General features: G+C 46.6%; 1 protein-coding gene across 5 annotated transcripts in view; it reads left to right on the top strand.

Moving 5' to 3' along the window:
* The window catches only part of zgc:113333 (beta-N-acetylhexosaminidase), an 80596-nt gene extending 68298 nt beyond the window's left edge, over positions 1 to 12298 (top strand). For 2 of the 5 annotated variants that reach the window (XM_052021617.1, XM_052021616.1), the window contains exons 13-14: positions 4213 to 4302; positions 6148 to 7821. In XM_052021617.1, coding sequence (XP_051877577.1) covers positions 4213 to 4302; positions 6148 to 6343 — 286 coding nt within the window. In that variant the 3' untranslated portion in view covers positions 6344 to 7821. Of the gene's footprint in view, positions 1 to 4212; positions 4303 to 6147; positions 7822 to 11732 lie in introns of those variants that run through there. The other 3 variants (XR_007956774.1, XM_052021615.1, XM_052021614.1) reach the window with 3 other exon arrangements.
* Positions 12299 to 19209: the final 6911 nt, after the last annotated feature.

The following is a 19209-nucleotide window of genomic DNA, read 5'->3' as shown; positions in this document are numbered from 1 at the left end:
AATGTTCCATGTGTGGTCTGTGCAGGACTCCATAAAAATTGCAGGTAGACATCTTTACTCTTGTCTCAAATCCTCCTGCAATAAAAGCTAATGTATCCTTTGCCTTCCTAAACTCTTGCTGTGCCTGCATGTTATGTTCAAGTTCAAGTTTATTGTCATAGGCATACATACCCAGAGTTTAAATGCCATGAAAATTAGCTTTTTGCAGCAGCAGCACAGTACAGTACAAACATAAGTTAACAAACTTAAATTAACATAAATTATGCATAACTTACACAACAAAATAAACATAACAACATTAGTGCAAGTTGAGAGAGAAAAAAAGGAATAAAGTCTGAGGTAATGTTATGATTTTAAGGTCAGTTCAAGAACCTGATGGCAGTGGGAAGGAGCTGTTGTTGAACTTTGAGGTGAGGGTCTTCAGGTACCTTCTGCCTGATGGCAGCATCGAGAAGAGGGCATGGCCCAGATGGTGGGAGCAGCTGATAATAGATGTTGTCTTCCTGATACATCGCCTCTTGTAGATATCCTTGATGGTAGGGAGAGCTGTATCCATGATGGAACTGGCTGAGTCCACCACGCTCTGTAGCGTTGTGAGTCCGCCACTCTCTGTAGTGTTGTGTTCCTGTGCATTGCAGTTTCCATACCAGGCTTTGATGCAACCAGTCAAATACTTTCCATTGTGCATCTGTAAAAGTTTGTCAGAGCCTTCAATGACATGATGAACCTCCTTAAACTTCTGAATACTGGCACACCTTCTTCATGGTTGCATCTATGTGCCAGAGTCAGGATAGGTCCTCTGATACCAGGTCCCACTGAACCATCTCTCCTCATTTAATAAAAATACTCTGCCTTTCTATTTTTTTCTTCCAAAATGTTTGGCCTCATATTTTTTACACATTTTATTTCATTTGCTGTATCCTTGCCCATTCACTAGCCTATCTATATCCCTTGAAGCCCCTCTGCATCCTCCTCACAATATACAATGCCACCCATCTTTGTATCATCAGCAAGCTTGGATAAGTTACACTCAGACCCTTTATCCAAACCTTTGATGGAGATTGTGAAAATTGGGCCCAAGACACCAATCCCTATGCCTCCCCTGTATTCACAGCCTCCCAACCTAAAAATGACACAGGGTCATACAACATGGAAACAGGCCTTCTCACCCAACTGGTCCATGCTGACTGTGTTGCCCAACGAGCTGGTCCCATCTGAGCGCACTTGCCCCGTAGTTCTCTAAACCTCTTCTATCCATGTACTTATGCAGATGGCTTTTAAATGTTGCTAATTTATTCCCACTCTCTGTCCATTAATCAGTCCCAATCCATGCCAGTATAATACCACCAATCCCACATGCTGTAATTTTGTTTAATCAGTTTTTATGTGGCACTTTATTAAAGGCCTGCTTATCATCCAAATACACCCCATCCACTGCTTTCTCCTTGTCTATTCTCCCAGTTACAACCTCAGAACAGTCTATAACAGATTTATCAAACGTGATTTTCTTTGAATAAATCCATGTTGATTCTCTCAACCCACTGTGTCCTGTTAGCACTTCCTTAATAATATTCCAACATTTTCCCTACTACGAACATCAGGGTAATTAGCTCTGTTTTCCACTGCCTCCTTTTGTAAATAGTGGGGTTATATTTGGTTATAAAAGGTTGCCAGAGCAACCTTTTTCAAAATTTTGGACATAGGTCATTGGGACCTTGGGATTTACTGGCTTTCAGTCCTATTCATTTCTCCAATATTAGTCATTAATAATGATAATATCTCTTCAGTTATTCTGTAGAAGGTTTCTCCACTGTTTTTGTCTTCCGTAAAGACAGACACAAAATATTTGTTTAATTTCTCTCCCATTTCTTATTTCCCCAACATAATTTCTTCTGTCTTAGTCTGTAAGGGACTCGTGAACTTTTGCAAATCTTTTCCTTTTTACATGTCTATACAAGCATTAACAATCTGTTTTTATATTTCTTGCTGGATTATTCTTGTATTCTTCTTCATTTCCTTATCAACTTTTTTAAACCGCCTTTGGTAAAAGCTGACATTTTTCCAATCCTCAGGTGTATTTTCATTTTGAACAACATTACACACCTCATTTGATCGTTAATTGCACATATTGACCACAACTGGATTACTTTACCTGTCGGATTTATGCCTTAAAATTATATACCTATATATTTCTATATATTTGTTGTAAACTGTGTATTCATTCTTTAATTCATTGTATTCATTGTTCATTTATTTACATACCTTTTAACCTACCATAGCCACCACTGCCTCATACCTTGTTTAAGTGTGCCTTGTTTAAAGATAACGTATTGGTTTAGGATTGGGCCAAATCACTATCAATCTTATATAAACATCCTGGAATATGTAATTCCCAACATTAGTCGCTTTTCAATTATGTCTCTATAATGACCATTAGACTGCATAATTTGTGCTATATATTCATTTATCCTGTTATGAATGTTGTATGAATTCAGATAAAAAGCCTTCAGTTTTTGTCTTTTCCCATTTTACTCTGCTCTGATTCTAACAGAACCATAGAACACTACAGCACAGAAAACAGGCCATTCAGCCCTTCTAGTCTGTGCCGAAACTTTATTCCACTAGTCCCATTGACCTGCACCCAGTCCATAACCCTCCAGACCTCTCCCGTCCATGTATCTATCCAGTTTATTCTTAAAGCTTAAGAGTGAGCCTGCATTTACCACGTCAGGTGGCAGAAATGTTTATAAGCACTGTACCTTCCTGACAGACTCCAACTTTTTTTTACCAATTACACTATTCTATTGTCTTTCTAAATTTCTCCTCATCAGAACTCTCTCTAACTATTTAGTTTCATGTCTTATCTACAGTCCAAGTTATTTGATTTGCTAGGACACTGGTCACAGGCCAATTCAAGTGAAACAGAACCCAACAAAACAGCTCCCTCTTCCCTCATCACTGGTGCCAGTGTCCCATAAATTAAAACCCATTTCTCCCACACTAATCTTTGAGCCACATATTCTACTCACTGATCTTATGGCCCTCTGCTAGTGGTTCAAGTAGAGATGCAGAGCTTATTGCTTTTGTAGAGAAGCAAAGGACTGCAGATGCTGGAATATCTAGCATAGAATATCCAACAGGATAGAATATCCTGTTGAAGGTGGCGGAAGTGACGGAGAATGATGTGTTGGATACATAGGCTGGTGGGATGAAATGTGAGGACAAGGGGAACCCTATCCCTGTTGGGTCTGGGAAGGGTGAGAGCAGAGGTGCAGAAAGTGGCACAGATGCGGATGCAAGCTCTCTCCACTACAGTAGGGTGGAAGCCACAGTTAGTAAAGAAGTTGGCTATCTCAGATGTCCTAGAGTGGAAAGCCTTATCACAGAGGCAAATGCGGTGGAGTCGGAGAAATTGATAAAAAGGGATAGCATCCTTGCAAGAGACAGTGGGAGGAGCTGTGATCAAGGTAGCTGTGGGTGTCAGTGGGATTGTAGAAGATATTGATGGATAAGGAATCTCCTGAGATGGAGATGGAAAGATTGAGGAAGGAGAGAGAGGTGTCAGAGATCATCCAAGTGATTTGGAGAGCAGGGTGAAATTTATGAAACTGTCAAGTTCCGCACGGGTACAAGAGGTGGCACCAATGCATTCATCGATATAGCAGAGAAAGAGTTGAGGAATGGGGCCAGAGTAGGCTGGAAACGGAGACTGTTCAATGTAGCCAACGAAGAGGCAGGCATAGCTGGGGCCCATGCAAGTGCCTGTAGCTACGCCTTTGGTCTGTAGAAAGTGAGAGGAATCAAAAATGAAGGTGTTTAGAGTGAGGACAAGTTCAGCCAGGCGGAGGAGAGTGTTAGTGGAAGGGGACTGGTTCTGTCTCTGGTCAAGAAAGTAGCAGAGGGCGATGAGGCCATCATGAGGGGAATGGTGTATGGGGACTGGATGTCCATGGTGAAGATGAGGTTGTGCATGCTGGAGAAATTAAAGCTCCGGAAGAGTTGGAGAGCTTGTAGCTGTAGAGAGTAGAGAGTAGTATCTATTCCCTCTAACTACACTGTCCGTTATTGCAGCCACTGTCTTTTTCACTCCCACAAATGAATGATACAGCATCATGGTGCTGTAGGTCACTGCTCATTGCTCAAGGTTTAAATGGTTTCCATGAGTGGTTGAATCATTATATTTTATCTGATTTTTGTGCTTTGTTTAAGCAGCAAAATCGAAGGGTGGTTCAACCATTACCACAGAAAATATCGGTTTGGAAATCCTCGGAACATGGAACAATTTGGCAGCAAAATAATCCAGTAAGTTCACAACAACTATTCATATTGGACCTAAATCAAAGGTTCCTAACACTTCAGAGTTAGCCTGCAATCTCTGGAAATGTAAACCCAATCTTCAGGCATGAAAAATGGATAATTTCTTTTAATATTAGATTTTTTTTCATTAGTTAAAAAAATGATCAAAAATGGGATACAAAGACCGACTGTTAGACATAAACCATCTAATCTCTTTCCTGTTGGAATGTTAGGGCATTAAAAGCTTGGACATTTTGGATGAATATGGCAAGAGTTTGGAGACAGGGTATGGGAAGCAGATAACACCTCCAGTCATGTATCCAATGAGTACAGTCTGTGTTGGCCTAGGATTGGGCAGTGAAGGCTTTGGTAGAACAGGACTGGATAATACAAGTGTACTAGTATCATTTGTTTTTGGGATTCAGCTGTACCGTCTGTGTTAGCCAGAATTTGGAGAGTTCAGGGCATTAATACAGGCCATATTAGCTCTATATTGGATGGTACCCAGGGTGTGCTAGTTCTCCCTGTGTTAGTTTGGGATTGAACATTATGGCCTGTACTAACTGGGCATTGAATAGTGGAGGGTGTTAACTTGGGTTTGGACTGTACAGTCTGCCAGGATTAGACAATACAGGATATTGATATAAGACCATAAGATATAGGAGCAGAATTAGGCCATTCAACCCATCAAGTCTGCTCCACCATTGAATCATGCCTGAATTTCTTTTCAACCCCATTCTCCTGCCTTCTCTCCATAACCCTTAACCCCCTCACCAATCAAGAACCTATCAATCTCTGCCTTAAATACACCCAATGACTTGGCCTCCATGGCCCTTTGTGGCAACGAATTCCACAGATTCACCACCCTCTGGCTGAAGAAATTCCTCCTCATCTCAATTTTAAAGGGACGTCCCTTTATTTTAGGACTGTGCTCTCAGATCCTATAGTCTATGTGGTTTGGGTTTGGGTTTGGGCAATGACCCACTGTGATAGCTTGAAATGAGAACACAGGATGTGTTAGTACATTCTGTTAGTTTAGGATTCATCATTTCAATTTATAGAACATAGAACAGAACAGTACAGCACAGGAACCTTGTCAAGTGCCTTACTAAAATCCATGTAGACAACATCCACAGCTCTACCTTTATCAATCACCTTTGTCACCTCCTCAGAAAACTCAATCAAGTTAGTAAGACATGACTTGACCCACACAAAGCCATGCTGACTGTCCCTAATTAGGTCATGGTTTTCCAAATGGTCATAAATCCTATCCCTAAGAATCCTCTCCAGTAACTTCCCTACCACTGACGTGAGACTCACCAGTCTATAGTTTTCAGGATTATCCCTATTTCCCTTCTTGAATAATGGAACAACATTAACTATTCGCCAGTCCTCCAGGACCTTGCCTGTGGCTAGAGAGGACATAAAGTCTAGGCCCCAGCAATATCATTTCTTGCCTCTCTCAATAACCTGGGGTGTATCCCATCAGGCCCTGGGGACTTACCCATCTTAATGGTCTTTAAGAGACCTTTATCTCGAAATGCCCAAGCATATTAGCACGCTCCACACTGATCTCCCTATCCTACATGTCCTTCTCCTTGGTAAATACTGATGCAAAGTACTCATTTAGGACCTCTCCCACATCTTCCACACATGTACCCTCCTTTATCCTTAAGTGGTCCTACCCGCTCCCTAGTTATCCTCTTACTCTTGATGTATGTATAGAATGCTCTTGATGTACGTATACAGAATTTGACAGCGCTAAATCTGTCTGAGTTAGTGCAGGGTCTGTTTGTGCTTGTTGAATAGTATTTATGCAGTGTAACAAATGTAACTTTTGAATGTGTTCAGAGTTCACACTCAGTGGGAGGAGTACTTGGGAAAGTTCCGTGAGCAGATGGAGAAGATTTATTTCCCTGACACCGTGGAAGAATGGATGGAAGTGCACGTGAACCCATACATGGACCCTCTGCGAGAATTTGTGAAAGACTACAAGGAAATTATCACATTAATGGCTGCACCTAAACAACAAGCAAAAAATCAATGAGAGTAAGTTGGCAGAATAACTGGAAGCCATCCATTCGTACAGTAGCTGTAAATGCACAGTATAGCAGAGCGACCATCAAATCACAGGGTCTGGGTGCTGCATCGTCACATTTCATTTCAGTTTGCCAAAGGTATGGATTTCACAGCATGGAATTCTCGTAGCTCAGGCTGCAGAAGGAAGGCATTCAACTTCAGGGAAACCAACACCAAGATGGTTGGAACTTCACATAAAATTAGGCAAAAATCTTGTGCAATGTGGAATAATTGGATATTTTAAAAAAACTTTTAGAAGTGACTATAAGCTGAAGAATCTGTGAAAGGATTCATTCATATAGACACAAACATGACACATTTTAATCTATTTTTTCCACAGTTTCTGTGGTATGACTGCAGAATTTTCAAGTTAACAGATATAGAGTAAAGAAATTTCACTGATGCCAATAGCATAGTTCTCCCCCCTCAAAACAATTTATCTGTGAAAACTGATGACATGGCCTAATTAAACTGAGCAATTCATAGACCAATATGGACTTATAGAGACAGGGATGTAGCATCAAAAAGGAGGGACTCATCAATTAATTGTCGTGGGTTGATTTTTGCACTTTTAAAATTTGACAAACTGCAGTGGAACTATTTATAGAGGTGGTTGCCCGTACCGAAGAGAATGAGCAGCTTTGAGTGTCATAGTGTCCTTCAGCACAGAAATAAGCCCTTTGGACCACCATGTCCATGCCACCCATTGTACCTATCTGCACTAATCCTATTTACCCACATTAGGTTCTTAGTGTTCAATACCATGGCGTTTCAAGTCTAGATGTTGGGGGACCCTGTAATATAACCCCAGCAAAGTGATTTCCCCTTTCTTATTTCTAAGTTTTACCCATCTGATGAGATGGTGACACAAGAGATTGCAAATTTTGGAATCTGGAGTAAAAAACAAACTGCTGGAGGAACCCAGTGGGTTAAACATCCGTGGAGACTAAGAGATAGTTGACCTTTCAGGCCGAGACCCTGAAACCAGGACTGAGAGTGTAGAGGCGAGATAGCCAGTATAAAGAGGTCAGGAGGAGGGGTGAGGCAGGGGCTTTCAGGTGAAAGGTGGAACCAGGTGAGGAGGGGGATGAGGGCAGATGGTGCCGGGGGGAGAAGAGGAGAAACAAAAGATTGTAGATGCTGGAAGAAGATGAAAAGCACTGTGATGCTGGAGAAACTCAGCAGGCCAGGCAGCATCCATGGAGAAACACAGGCGGTCAACAGTTTGGGTCAGGACCCTTCTTCAGGACTGAAGATACGAAAAGGGGAAGCCCAATATATAGGAGGGAAAAACAGAGCAGTGATAGGTGGAGAAAAGAGGGGAGGCGGGTGGGAACAAGGTGGTGATAGGTAGATGCAGGTAAGAGATAGTGATAGGCAGGTGCGGGGGAGGAGGGGAGAGCAGATCCATCAGGGGATGGGTCAAAGGTAAGGAGAAAAAAGGGGGGTGGTAGAAAAAAGAGAGATAGGCTAGGAAAGGGAAGAAAAGAAGAAGCATGGTTGTGGGGGTGGGGGGCGGGAAAGAGGTGTTGCTGTTAATTAAAGTGGCAGAATTCAATGTTCATGCCGTGAGGCTACAAGGTTCCAAGACGGAAAATGAGGTGCCGTTCCTCCAGTTTGCGCTTGGAATTCTCCTGGCAGTGGAGGAGGCCGAGGACTGTCATATCAGTGAGAGTGTGGGAGGGGGAGTTGAAGTGACTGGCCATGGGGAGATGCAGACTGTGGTTATGGATGAGTGCAGGTGTTCTGCAAAACGGTCACCTAGTCTGCGTTTGATTTCACCAATGTAGAGGAGGCCACACTTGGAGCACCGAATGCAGTGGATGATATTAAGGGAGGTGCAGGTGAATCTCTGTCTCACCTGAAAGGACTGTTTGGGTCTCTGGAGGGAGGTGATGGAGCTGGTGTAGGGGCAGGTGTTGCACCTATAGCGCGGGCAGTGGGGAAGAGAAGGGGCAATATAGAGACAGAGACTGAGAGGAGATAAGTGTGTACAAGATGCTGAAATCTGATCAGTAAGGAAAGTGATAAGTGGAACTGGATCAGGGAGGGATGAGGGGCAGGTGGAACCAGATGGGGGAAGGGAATGAAAATAAATGACTGGGGGTGTGGGGGATGGTGGGGTGAAGGGTGGGAAACCAGAAGGGGAGAGAAAGGAACACAGGGGGTGTGGGTTACCAGTGATCATACCATTTGGGTTCTAAACTACCCAGGTGAAATATGAGGTGCTACTCCACTGGTTTGTGTTTGGCCTCACCCTGGCCGTGGAGAAGGCCGAGGTTAGTGTGGGAATGGGAAAGTGAATTGAAGTAGCTTGCATCTGGGAACAGTATGGCCATTGGGAACAGAGTGAAGGAGCTCTGCAAAGCAGTCTATGCTGTGTCTCGCCAATGTAGAGGAGGCCACATCGTAAGCACCAAATATAGTAGACAAGGCTGGAGGAGGTGCATGTGAATCTCTGTCTGATTAGGAAGGACTGTTTGGGTCCCTGGATGGTGGTGACGGAGGATGTCTAGGGACAAGTGAGGCCAACTGCAAACTAAAAGAACAACACCTCATATTCCACCTGGGTAGTCTACAACCCACTGACATCAACAGTGAATTTTCCAATTTGAGGTAACCCACACCCCCTGTGCTCCTTTCTCTCTCTGGTTTTCCCCACCACCTGTCACCCAGTTTCAATCTCCTCCCCTACCTGGTTTCATCTACCTATAACCCACACACTACCTATTTTGGTTCACCCATCAGCCTCCAGTATCCCAACCTCACCCTTCAATCCCTCCCCCACCCCCGCCCCCCCACCTGGCTCCATCCCCCTCCTCACGTGGTTCCACCTATCGCCTGCCATCCCTGCCTCACCCCTGCCTTTCAACCCTTTACATTGACTGTCTTCCCTCTGCACTCTCAGTCCTGATGCAGGGTCTCAACATGGAACATCGACTACCCCTTTGCCTTAACCTGCTGCTTGACCCGCTGAGTTCCTCCAGCAGTTTGTGTTTTGATGAGATGATGATCTGTGTTCAGGATCAAAATTAGAGAGAAGTACATGTGAGTTGAAGTTAAAACTGTATAAGTGGAAGGTCATTTTAGGGCATCGTATTTTGTTGTTACATCATATAATCAGTAATTTCTTGGAATATTTTATATTCCATTCGTATTTTGTGTTGTGTTGCTATGTGACTATATTTACTTCACCTGGGCAGGCTCAAGCTGAACAGAGGTTAGGTACATCAGTCAACCACCTACATACTCTATTCCTACTCCCCAACCTATCAGTTCCATTTGGTGTTCAGATGCATTGTCACATACTAAGCCTATAAGCACAGCAGTTCATTTTATCTGGAAGTACTTCAGGAACTAGCACAGCCCTTCTGGCGAAGGCACTTCCTCAGTGCTGGGGAGTTCTAGGGTTTAGACCCAGTGGCAATGCAGGGCCAGTGATATATTCACAAATCAGGACCCTATCTGGCTTGGAGGGGAATCTGCATGTGGTGGTGTTCTTGTGCATCTGCTGCCCTTGTACTTTTTGGTGTAGTCACAAGTTTGAGAGCTGCAGTCGGAGTAGCCTCAGTGAATAACTGCGATGTATTTTGAAGATGGCACACCCTGTGGCCACTGTGCAAATGTAGTGGAGGGAATGAATGTTTATGGTGGTGGAGGGGATGCCAAACAAACAGACTACTTTGTCCTGGATGGCGTTGAGTTTCTTGAATCTTGTTGGAACGCATTCACTCAGGCAAGGGTAGAGTATTCCATCACATTCCTGAGTAGTGTCTTGGAGATAGTGCCTTGAAGAAGGCTTTGAGAGGTGAAATGGCGAGTCACTCACTACAGGATACACAGCCTCTGATTTGCTCTTGTAGCCACAGTATTTATGTGTCTATTTATATTTCTAGTTAATGCTGACCCCCAGAATGTTGATGGTGGGATCTCAGTGATGATAATGTCATTAAATGTAAAGAGTTGGCTGTTAGACTCTCCGTTGTTGGAGGTGGCCATTGCCTGTCCATTTTGCGGAACAAACGTTACTTACCACTTAACGGCCCATACCTGAATGTTGTTTAGATCTTGCTGCATGAAAGCATGGGCTGCTTCATTTACTGAGGAGTTGTGAATAGAGTTCAATATTGGACAATTATCAGTGAGCATCCCCACTTCTGACCTGATGATTGAAGGAAGATCATTGATAAAGCTGACAAAGGTGTTTGGGCCGAGAACACTGTCTGAGGAATTCCTGCAGTGATAGGATGATTAAACTCTGATAACCACAAGCTTTGCGCGAGGTGTGACTCCAAACATTGGACTGTTGTCCCCTTGATGTCTATTGATTTCAATTTTACCAGTGTGCCTTAATGCCAAACTTGGTCAAATGCTGCTTTGATGCCCAGGAACTTGAAGCTGCTCACCCTTTCCACTACTGACCCCTCAATGAGGACTGGTGTGCTCTCCCGACTTCCCCTTCCTGAAGGTGACAATCAGTTCCTTGGTCTTACTTTGGGTGCGAGATTGTTGTTGTGACACCACTCAACCAGCCGATCTATCTCACTCTGTAAGCCTCCTCATCGCCATCTGAGATTCTACCAAAAACAGTGGTGTCATTGGCAAATTTATAGATGGCATTTGAGCTGTGCCTAGCCACACAGTTATGAGTGTAGAGAGAGCAGAACAGTGGGCTAAGCACGCATCCTTGAGGTGCACCTGTGTTGATAGTCAGTGAGGAGGAGATGTTATTACCAATCTGCACTGACACTGGTCTCCCAATAAGGAAGTCGAGGATCCAGTTGCAGAGGGAAGTAGAGAGGCCAAGGTTTTGAAGCTTGGTTATTAATACTAAGTTTGGCCTATTGTCTGTAAGGTGTGATTCCATGACTATGTCAGGCTATTGTCAATCCCAATTTAGATATCAGTGTGTAGATGTTTGCAAGGTCCACTGGACTGGTAGCAACTTCATTTTGTCCAGATTCAGTTTCTATGTTGATGGCAAGTGACCTGCTCTGTTTTATTCTTTCTCTATTTGAACACAGAAGTGATATGCAATTGAACGCCTGCCAGGATATTTAATAATTAACCACAAAGGGTGTGTCTGAAGTCACTTATAAGCCAGACTAGGTAAGGACAGCAAATATCCTTACCTGAAGACATTAGTGAACTGGATTGTTTTTTATGAAGGTAGTTTGTTTTTGTGATCATGATTACTAACACTTGTTATTATTGCAAATTCCAGATTATTAACTGAATTTAAATACCACAACTCTTCCCCCTCTCCCTGCCTTCTTATTCTGGCTTCTGCCCACTTCCTTTCCAGTCCTGATGAAGGGTCTTGGCCTGAAATGTCCACTGTTTATTTCTCTCCTTAGATGCTGCGTGACCTGCTGAGTTCCTCCTGCACTCTGTGTGTATTGGTCCAGATTCCAGCATTTGCTGAATTTATTGTGTCACCACAGTTGCTGTGGTGGGATTTAAACTCAGGTATCTGGATTGATTGTCCTAACCTCTGGATTATGAACTATCTGTGCAGTACACAAACATTATCCAGGACTATAATCAGTGCAATAAGGATTTAGGACAGAGGATGGTATAATGTTTGGGTGCTGGGGGAGGCTGTTTTGGGGAGGGGGTGGAGTTTGAATAGGTCCACACCTAGGGACTGAGTGCATTTCCTAAGCTTTCAGAGATGTTTCTTCTGTAATTTAGAGACATCTAAAAAAAATGAAGTATATAACTTCCACCTGTTTCTTCATTTTGTATAATTTGATGGACTCTGATCATTTGTGTTTTCATGTTGGGGTGATAAACCTGGTTTCATCTGTGTTTTCTGTAATCCTCTTCTCATTGGGTTAAATTGGAATAACTCATTTAATGTAACTCAGTAATCACTTGGCTAATGATGTTAAACCATTAAAAATACGACGTAGCCAGGGCTTGAAAGCCTAGTCTACAGAATTGTCATTTCTCTAATTTCTCTGGTTACTAACAAAACTGTCAGATTTCAGAAAACCTACATGTGTCTCAGTCTTAAGAGGTCCATTCTCAACAATTCCTGCAGCAATAGTTATCTCCAGCAGAAAATGTAATGAAAATGAAAAAGCTGCACGAGGAAAAGGAGGATGTAGCAGCTAGCTACACTACAATAGAATAAAGACACGGAGTCTGTTGCTTGGAGTCAGAAGTCGATTGCTCGACTAGGGCGCAGTGCACCTTTTAATACCAAAACTCTTCCTGCACCTCAGTTCCCGCGCTGATGTCACGCGCGGGTCACCTGACCTTCCCACGCGCTGGCTTTCCTAGCCCGACGATGGAGAAGAAGGAGGGCCCCGCGCCATCTTGGGTCGGGGCCTCCAACGATGCTCGCTATCTCGGGAGCCGGTTTGATACCAGTAAGGTGAGTCACCACATAACCCGCCCCTCCCCCCCAGAACCGGTGATACCATCGCGAAAGCCAGAATTAAATAAACTATGACTTGGGTGGCCTGCCCCTGCGTCGCGCTCGCTGGACCACTACCGGTTGGTCCAGGTCTAAGTGAGGCAGCTTCAGCCGGTCAATTGTAAAAACCTCCTCACGCCCCCCAATGTCCAGCACAAACACAGACCCATTGTTCTTGACGACCCGGAATGGCCCTTCGTACGGCCACTGCAGCAGTGTTCAGTGCGCGCCCCTCCTGACAAAGACAAACTTACAGTCTCGGAGGGACATCGGCATAAGGGTCGGGGCCTGTCCGTGTCGCGAGGTGGGTATCGGGGCCAGGTTGCCAAGCCGCTCGTGCAGCCGGTCGAGCGTCGCAGCAGGTTCTTCCTCTGGCCCCCAAGGGGCTGATAGGAACTCGCCTGGGATGACCAAGGGCATTCCGTAGACCATCTCCGCAGACGAGGCATGCAGGTCCTCTTTTGGCGCGGTACGTATCCCCAGCAGGACCCAGGGGAGTTCATCCACCCAGTTGGGCCCCTTAAGGCGGGCCATGAGTGCCGACTTCAGGTGTCGATGGAACCTCTCCACCAGCCCATTGGATTGCGGATGATAGGCGGTGGTGAGGTGGATCTGGGAACCCCACAAGTCGGCGACGGCAGACCACAGGCCGGAGGTGAATTGAGCTCCCCTGTCTGAGGTGATATGGGCTGGGACACTGAAACAGGCCACCCAAGGTGACAAAAGGGCCCGTGTGCAGGACTGGGTGGAGGTGTCCATGAGGGGAATGGCTTCGGGCCAGCAGGTAAAGCGGTCGACAATCGTGAGGAGGTACCGCGCTCCTCGGGAGACTGGGAGGGGACCAACAAGGTCGACATGGATATGGTCGAACCTCCGGCGGGTAGGTTGGAAGGCCTGCAGAGGGGCCTTGACTTGCTGTTGTACTTTCAAGGTTTGGCAGTGTGTGCAGGACCGGGCCCATTCGGAAACCTGTTTACACAGGTCATGCCAGATGAACTTGTCGGACACTATCCAGACTGTAGTCCGGATGGATGGGTGTGCCAGACCGTGGATGGAATCAAACACCCGTCGATGCCAGGCAGCTGGAACGATGGGGCGGCGTTTACCGGTGGAGATGTTGCAGAGCAGGGCGCGCTCACCGGAGCCTACCAGTAGGTTTTGCAGTTGCAGGCCCGAGACTGCAGTGCCATAGCTGGGCATCTCCATGTCTGTTTGTTATGCCTCCGCCAAGGAGCTGAAATCCACCCCCTGGGACAAAACTTGGATGGTGAGCCTTGAAAGTGCATCCGCGACCCCATTTTTTTTCCCGGACAGATGGCGGACGTCATTGATGTGCTCCGAGATGTACAACAAGTGCCGCTGCTGCCGTGCTGACCAGGGATCTGAGACCTTGTTGAAAGTGAAGGTCAACGGCTTGTGGTGGGTGAAAGCTGTAAACGGCCTGCCCTCCAAGGAGTATCGGAAGTGTCTGATGGCCAGGTACAATGCCAACAGCTCGCGGTCGAAGGCGCTATATTTGAGCTCTGGTGGTCGAAGGTGTCTGCTGAAGAACCCCAGCGGTTGCCGACACCCTTCGATGAGCTGCTCTAGAACACCTCCGACTGTGAGGGCAGTCGGGACGTCCATACGAGGATGCACCAACATGACCACGTCCGCCAAGGCCTGCTTGGTTTTGACGAACGCGGTGTCAGCCTCCTCTGACCAAACAATGTCCTTGCTTCTGCCCGACAGGAGAGCAAACAACGGGCACATGATGCGAGCCATGGATAGTATGAACCGGTGATAAAAGTTTACCATACCGAGAAATTCCTTCAGGCCCTTGATGGAGGTGGGTCTGGCAAAGTGGCGGATGGTGTCGACCTTTGCAGGCAGGGGCGAGGCACCATGTTTTCAATCCGATGACCCGGGAAATTGATTGTCTCGAGCCCGAAATAGCATTTGGCTGGGTTGATGATCAGGCCGAAATCCCTCAGGCAAGAACAGAGTTGACGGAGGTGCGTGAGATGTTCCTGGCGGCTGCTGCTGGTGATCAAGATGTCATTGAGGTATATGAAGACGAAGTCAAGGTCGCACCCGACCGTGTCCATCAGTCGTTGGAAGGACTGAGCAGCGTTCTTGAGGCCAAAGGGCATCTGGACGAATTCAAGAGGCCGAAAGGTGTGATCAGCACCGTCCTTGGAATGTCATCCGGATGCACCGGGATCTGGTGATAGCCGTGGACGAGGTCGACCTTGGAAAAAATGGACCGTCTGTGCAGTTTGGCAGTGAAGTCCTGAATATGCGGCACGGGGTACCGGTCCGGGGTAGTTATGTTGTTCAGGCATCGGTAATTGCCACAGGGTCGCCAGCCTCCGGCTGCCTTGGGGACCATGTGTAGCAGAGAGGCCCATGGGCTGTGGGACCTGCGGATGATCCCCAACTCCTCCATCTTCTTGAATTCCTCCTTCACGAGGCGGAGCTTGTCCGGGGGTAGCCATCGGGCGCGGGCGTGGAGGGGTGGGCCCTGGGTGGGGATGTGATGCTGGACGCCGTGCTTGGGCAAGGTGGTGGAGAACTGGGTTTTTAGTACAGACGGGAACTCTGCCAGGACCCTGGCGAACTCATTGGTCGACATGGTGATGAAGTCGAGGTGTGGGGCCGGTAGCTTGGCCTCACCCAATGAGAACGTTTGGAAGGTCCTGGCAAGTACCAAACGCTTACCCTGCAGGTCAACCAGCAGACTGTTGGTGCGAAGGAAATCTGCCCCGAGGAGTGGTTGTGCAACGGCGGCCCGGGTGAATTTCCAGGTAAAGTTGCTGGTGCCGAACTGGAGTTGCACCGAATGGGCGCCAAATGTCCGGATGGCACTGCCGTTGGCGGCTCTGAGGGTGGGTCCTGGTATGCGGTTGCGAGTCACGTGGCTGTTGGGAGGCATGACGCTGACCTCAGCCACGGTATCTACCAGGAAACGACGGCCAGAACGCCTGTCCCACACATGCAAGAGGCTACCCGGGTGGCCAGCTGCCGTAGCCATTAGTGGCGGCTGGCCCTGGCATTTCCCGGAAACCTGCATGGTGGCCGGCACCTGCAGGTGTCTGCACCCCACCGCTTGTGGTAGAAACACCATTGGTCGGTCAGTGTCTCAGACCTGGTGGCGGGTGGGGTGCGGTCGATTACCGGGTCTGGCCTGCAGGGCCACTGGGTATGTGGCATGGCAATGCGCTCGACAGACGCCCCGCTCTCCTTCGCCTGCCAAAGGACATCAGCAGGGGCAGCCACCTTCCAGGGGTCGCTGAAGTCAGCATCCACCAGGAGCAGGTGGATGTCGTCTGGTAACTGCTCTAGAAAGGCCTGTTCGAACATCAGGCAGGGTTTATGGCCATCTGCCAGGGCCAACGTCTCGTTCATGAGTGCAGGGGGCATCTGTCACCCAAACCATCGAGGTGGAGGAGGCGGGAGGCCTGTTCACATCGGGAAAGGCCGAAAGTCTCAAGAAGGAGGGTCTTGAACTTATCATACTTCTCCTCCTCCGGGGGCGCCTGGATGAAGTCCTCAACCTGGGCTGCGGTGTCTTGGTCGAGGGTGCTCACCACGTAGTAGTACTTGGTGTCGTCCCTGGTGATCTGGCGAATCTGAAACTGGGCCTCAGCCTGGTCGAACCAGACACGTGGCCGGAGGGTCCAAAAGGTGGGTAGTTTAAGGGCTACTGCCTGTACCTCTTGTTGCGCAGACATCACGGGCCCAAAAACATAGAATATAGACACGGAGTCTGTTGCTTGGAGTCAGAAGTCGATTGCTCGACAGGGGCGCGGTGCACCTTTTAATACCAAAACTCTTCCCGCGCTTCAGTTCCCACTCTGACGTCACACGCGGGTCACCTGACCTTCCCGCGCGCGGGCATTCCTAGCCCAACGATGGAGAAGAAGGAGGGCCCTGCGCCATCTTGGGTCAGGACCTCTGACGACGCTCACAATCTCGGGAGCAGGTTTGATACCGGTAAGGTGAGTCACCACAAAGATATGATTCATGAATTCACATTGAATGAAACAAGTGGACCCCTCGATGAGCTGTATTGCACTAGAGCCCCTGCACAAGAACTCTGCCACACACACTCCAGCTTTATCAAGCATTTGCCAGAGGTTTTGAAAATGATTCATGACACAACACTAGCATAGGCAAGTAATTAAAAATAAAGACATTGCACTTGAAGTGCCTGAAATACATGGCAATCTAGCTGTAGGTACCCTGTTCTGTGCACACTCTGTGCTGAGAAGTCTGATCTAAAAGAAAAACTATAGTGGTCAACATGAAATTTGTACAAGTATACAATTTCTGGGTGAGGCCACACTCAAACTAGAGAAGCTCATATTCTGCCTGGATGGTCTACACCCCAATGGCTTGAACATTAAATTCTCCAATTTCAGAGGACTTGCTCCCCCTCTGTCCCTTTCTCTCTCTTTCTGATCTACCCAGGTCCTTTCACTCACACCCTTCTTTCCAACACCCCCCCCCCCCCACACACACACACACACACACAGACCGCTATCACCCAGTTTCTTTTCCATCACCCACACACTCCTCCCACTGGGTCCCCTATCCCCTCATCCCATTGTTCCCATCTGCCCACCATCCCTCCTTCATCTTATTCCACTCTTCACCTTCCTTTCTTACCAGATTCCATAATCAGCAGCCCTTTGTTGTCGCTGCTAATCACCTCCCAGCCTCTGCCACTACATCCACCCTTCCCTCCCCCACCAGGCTTCATCTGCCAATCAACCCCTCCTCACCTCAATTCCACTATCACTTGCCACCCTTCTCCTCACCTCTTTACACTGTCCATCTCCCCTCTATCAATCCAGATGAAGGGTCTCGACCCAAAACATCATCTGCCCGTTTCCCTCCACAGATGCTGCCTGACCCATTGAGCTCCTCCAGCAGCTCATTTTTTTGCTGCACACAATTCCTTCCCTCTAGCAACATTGCTTGGAAAAGCTCTCAACACATTCATACATGGCTCATGGCTCACCCAATGTTGAAGTATCACTTCACTGATGCATTTAATAACCAAAATGAACTGGTATTGCTGAATACTAACAAAATATTTTAAGAAGTCCTTGAAATGAACCAAAAATTTAAAAAAACTAAGGACAGAACAAGGTGAATTGAGATATTCCCTAAAATGGTAACATTGCCTAGTAATCGTTCTCAGAGAGAAGCTATCTGTAAAAGTACATTAACTGTACAATTGGTAGCAAAGGAGTTTGTTTCTATTTTAAAATTGTTTATATAAAAATATTTAAACAAACAGAAACCAGGAGAAATTATTTAGTTCTGATTTGAACAAGTGACCTCAAAATTATTATTAATGTCATTTTCACTAAACTTCCTTGTAAAGTTTTTTCAGATTTCTTAAATAACTTATAAATTTGCTGTAAAAAGTTCCTGTCCTGCAGACATTACTGTGGCTGGGGAGAGCTGCAAGGAGCTTCTCACAAGGAAACTGGAAAAGCAGAACAGAACATTATAATTGAGAATGCTCTGCCTGAGAAGGTGATGGAAATAGATTAAACAATATGTTTAAAAAAAGAATTGGATTTATACTTGAAAATGAAAAAAAAAATTGAAGACATGGAAAAGACATGGAAGTGGGGGGGGGGGGGGGTGCTAATTCAATAGCTCCTGCCAGCACAAGCATTGAATAATTTCTTTCTATGCTGTCTCAATCTAATGGGTGAACATGGGTGAATATTACCTGTTTGTGTCTGATGTACACTGCATGCACAATTATTTCCAGACAAGTGGACATCCATTTCATTACACAGAACCCAATTCTTGCCAGAGCTCAAACTAAGGGAAAGGAGGAGAAGAGGAAGACAGTAGTGATAGGGGACTTGATAGTCAGGGAAACAGATAGGAGGTTCTGTGGTAGTGAGCATGAATCCCGGATGGTATGTTGCCTCCCAGGTGCCAGGGTCCGGGATGTCACTGATCGGGTCCACAGGATTCTTGAGCGGGAGGGAGAACAGCCAGAAGTTGTGGTTCATGTTGGTACCAACGACATAGGTAGGAAGAGGGATGAGGTCCTGAAAAGTGAGTTTAGGGAGCTAGGCAGAAGGCTGAAGAACAGGACCTCAAGGGTAGCAATCTCGGGATTGCTGCCAGTGCCATGCGATAAGTGAAGGTATGAATAGGAGGAGATGGCAAATAAATGTGTGGCTGAGAAGTTGGTGCAGGAGGGAAGGTTTTAGATTTTTGGATCATTGGGATCTCTTCAGGGGAAGGTGGGAGCTGTACAGAGAGGACGAGTTACACCTGAACCTGAGGGGGGCCAATATCCTTGCAGGCAGGTTTGCTAGTGTGGTTCGGGAGGGTTTAAACTAGTTTGTGAGGGGGAAGGGAACCGGAGGAGTAGGTCAGAGGAAGAAGGGGAT

The sequence above is a fragment of the Pristis pectinata genome, chromosome 8 (assembly GCF_009764475.1).
Source record: "Pristis pectinata isolate sPriPec2 chromosome 8, sPriPec2.1.pri, whole genome shotgun sequence".
In the NCBI taxonomy this organism is placed as follows: Eukaryota; Metazoa; Chordata; class Chondrichthyes; order Rhinopristiformes; family Pristidae; genus Pristis; species Pristis pectinata.
This window is presented reverse-complemented; position numbering and strand designations above follow the sequence as displayed.